Source organism: Cricetulus griseus, assembly GCF_003668045.3.
Source record: "Cricetulus griseus strain 17A/GY chromosome 1 unlocalized genomic scaffold, alternate assembly CriGri-PICRH-1.0 chr1_1, whole genome shotgun sequence".
NCBI classification, from domain to species: Eukaryota; Metazoa; Chordata; class Mammalia; order Rodentia; family Cricetidae; genus Cricetulus; species Cricetulus griseus.
The window spans coordinates 159687141-159690357 of record NW_023276807.1 but is presented as its reverse complement, the minus strand read 5'-3'; the positions used below and the strand labels follow the sequence as shown (position 1 = coordinate 159690357).

General features: G+C 46.4%; 1 protein-coding gene across 1 annotated transcript; it reads left to right on the top strand.

Moving 5' to 3' along the window:
* The first annotated feature begins 714 nt into the window (after window positions 1-714).
* Window positions 715-1368, top strand: Naa11 (N-alpha-acetyltransferase 11, NatA catalytic subunit). The gene has a single exon (XM_027387608.1). It carries the CDS (start codon window positions 721-723, stop codon window positions 1366-1368), a length of 648 nt encoding a protein of 215 aa, XP_027243409.1. The 5' UTR covers window positions 715-720.
* The last annotated feature ends 1849 nt before the right edge of the window (window positions 1369-3217 follow it).

Here is a 3217-nt window from a genome sequence, read left to right as displayed (position 1 = left end):
AAACAGATGCAGTATGATTTTATTATATGAAACCTACTAGGTAGCAGTCCATTGGGTAAAGGGCAGGGAGAGCAGGCTACCTAGGATGTTGTTGAGGCTTATTTGTTCTAGTTACATAGGGCGTTCAGATGTACACAAACTAAAAGGCTAAAATTGTTTCCAAACAGGTGTCTGATTGAGTATAGGGAATATTGGGGCTTGCTGAGAAACTCAGAGCTGGAGTTCAATCCCTGGGACCCACATGTTGGAAAATGAGACTCCTACAAGTTGTCTTCTGACCTCTACATGCACTGTGGTACGAGAGAGAGAGAGAGAGAGAGAGAGAGAGAGAGAGAGAGAGAGAGAGAGAGAGAGAGAGAGAGAGAGGAGAGAGAAGAGACAGAGACTATACATACACAGAGAGAATAAGCAAATTTAAAAGAGAAAACAACTTAACATACAAAGTAATAGTAGACACAAGGAAGCAACCAGCCATACAGTTTTTAAACAGAGCTCAGCTCAGCTCAGCTCAGCTCAGCTCAGCGAGCTCTGACCCCTCCCCAGTGTGCGCAGGTGCAGGCTTGTCAACTGGAAATCTCATTGGCAGGGTTCCAGAAGCTCCCTCAGTCCCGCCCCTTCCGCCTGTCGGCCTTCCCGCCTTCCTGCCACGCGGCGGCTGGGCCTGCCGAAGTCCATTCCCGAGGCAACGGCGCAGCGTGGGCCCCTGGCCCGGCTGCCAGGATGAACATCCGCAATGCCCGGCCCGACGACCTGATGAACATGCAGCACTGCAACCTGCTCTGCCTGCCGGAGAACTACCAGATGAAGTACTACTTCTACCACGGCCTGTCGTGGCCCCAGCTCTCCTACATCGCGGAGGACGAGGACGGCAAGATCGTGGGCTATGTGCTGGCCAAGATGGAGGAGGACCCCGATGATGTCCCCCACGGGCACATCACCTCCCTGGCCGTGAAGCGCTCTCACCGGCGCCTCGGCCTGGCCCAGAAGCTGATGGACCAGGCCTCCCGGGCCATGATTGAGAACTTCAGCGCCAAGTACGTGTCCCTGCACGTCAGGAAGAGCAACAGGGCGGCCCTGCACCTCTATTCCAACACCCTCAACTTCCAGGTTAGTGAGGTGGAACCCAAGTACTATGCCGATGGGGAGGATGCCTACGCCATGAAGCGGGATCTCTCACAGATGGCAGATGAGCTGAGACGGCAGCTGGTGCTGAAGAAGGGCAAATATGTGGTTCTGGGCTCCAGTGAGAACCAGGAGGTCCAGGACAGCACACTTCCTGGTGCTGAAGAGGCCTGCCAGCTGGAGAGCCCTGCTGGTGACAGCACTGATGACCAGGGCAGCTCAGAAGACTTGGATTCCACCTCCTAGAGCCCTGCCTGAGGTATTCTCTTTCCTGGCCTGGACCCTCTCTACCCCTTTGCATCCTTATCTTGTCCTACCCATTCCTGTCCCACCCTGTTGTACTTTTGCTAGCTTTCTTGATGACCAGAGCCTGTGGTAACTTTGACAGCAAAGATTCAGGACTCACTGTTAGAAGTAAGCAATGCACAAGAACTCACAAGCTGGAAATATGTTAAATTCAGAAAAAGAAGCATTCATCCCGCTCTGTGGTATGAGTTATATTTCTGGGTAACCTTGTACTTCGCGCAAGGAATTTTACCTTCTGAGAATTCCAGTTAGCAAATTGGAATGGTGGAATTCTAAAATCACCATTTTAAAGTTCTTGATGAAGTAATGAGTCCAGAGCCAATGCTCATTAATAGGTAATAGGGGGAAACTTTCCAACACTTTGTAATGATAGGTCATATCTAGAACACACAGTCAGCCATTCCTCTCAGACAAATACTACATTTTTCCTGAATGCAGTGAAGGTATCCACAGTGTCACCTGTGCTATCCATACTCTTACTAAAAGAAAATTACATTTCTTTTTTTAGATCCCACGAGTGTTATTTATAGACAGTAGAGAGACATGTTGAACAGTACACAATGCAGTCAGCAAAATCCAGAATGAGAATGAAGGAATTTTGACAGAACAATGTCCTGGCTTCTCCAGCAGATAAGTGGCATTTTAAAGAGGGAGGGGAATGGGCAGCTGGGGCTGTAGCTCATTGTTACAGCTCAGATTTAACATGCAGAAAGCCCTGGATTTAGTGCCTATCACTACCACCACCAAAACAACAACAACAAACGAATTGTCTATTAAATGAAAGATAATAGCAGCCAAAATAATCACTAGGAGAACTTTTGTAATCTTCTTTCAGACAAACGAACAAGACCTTTTTGGACACCCAGGCAGAATTTGAACATGGACTCTGTTCTGTTAAGTGTGCTAAATATGAAGTAAATTAATTATCCTAAAAAATAGTTTTAGTTAAATTAGCTAATGTAATGCCTAGAATTTGTTTTTAAAAAAAAAACAGCAAAAAATAAAAGGACAAAAAACAGTCCTAATGGATAATTCAAATAAAAATAGCCTAAAAGGGGCAAAGGTCGGGAAAGTGTGTGACTAACCTGTGAATGGCCCTCGGTTTGATCTTAAGGACTACAAAAAAAAAAAAAAAAAAAAAAAAAAAAAAAAAGAAGAAGAAGAAGAAGAAGAAGAAAAAAATAAGAACTGCAGCATGGCAACATGTAATAGTTGTTGAAGGTGAGAAATCTGTACCATGGGTTCCTTATGCTTTTTTCACTCTTAGATTTGTGAAATTCACACAAAAACTTAGAGCAAAGTATTGTACTTGCTAAAACATTCTAAGACCCGCTAATGCCACGCATAGTGGCGCTTGTCTATAATCTCAATTTGGGGGAGGTAGGGATTTCGAGTTTGAGGTCATCCTGGGCTAGTGAGATGATGATGATGATGATGATGATGATGATGATGATGATGATGATTTTTTTCCCAAGAAATTATTTTTTATTAGTTCAAATTAGAAACAAGGCTGCTTCACATGTCAATCCCTGCTCCCTCTCCCTCCCCTCCCCTCCTCCCCCACCCCCACCAACCCTCCCTTCTCTCTGCTCCCCAGGGAGGGTAAGACCCTCCATGGGGGTCCCCAAAGTCTGTCATATCATCCTGGGCAGGGATTAGGCCCTTCCCCATGTGTCCAGGCTGAGAGAGCATTCCTCCATGTGGGATGGACTCCCAAAGTACTTTCTTATGCCAGGGATAAATACTGATCTACTACCAGAGGCCCCATAGAGTGCCGAGGCCTCCTCAC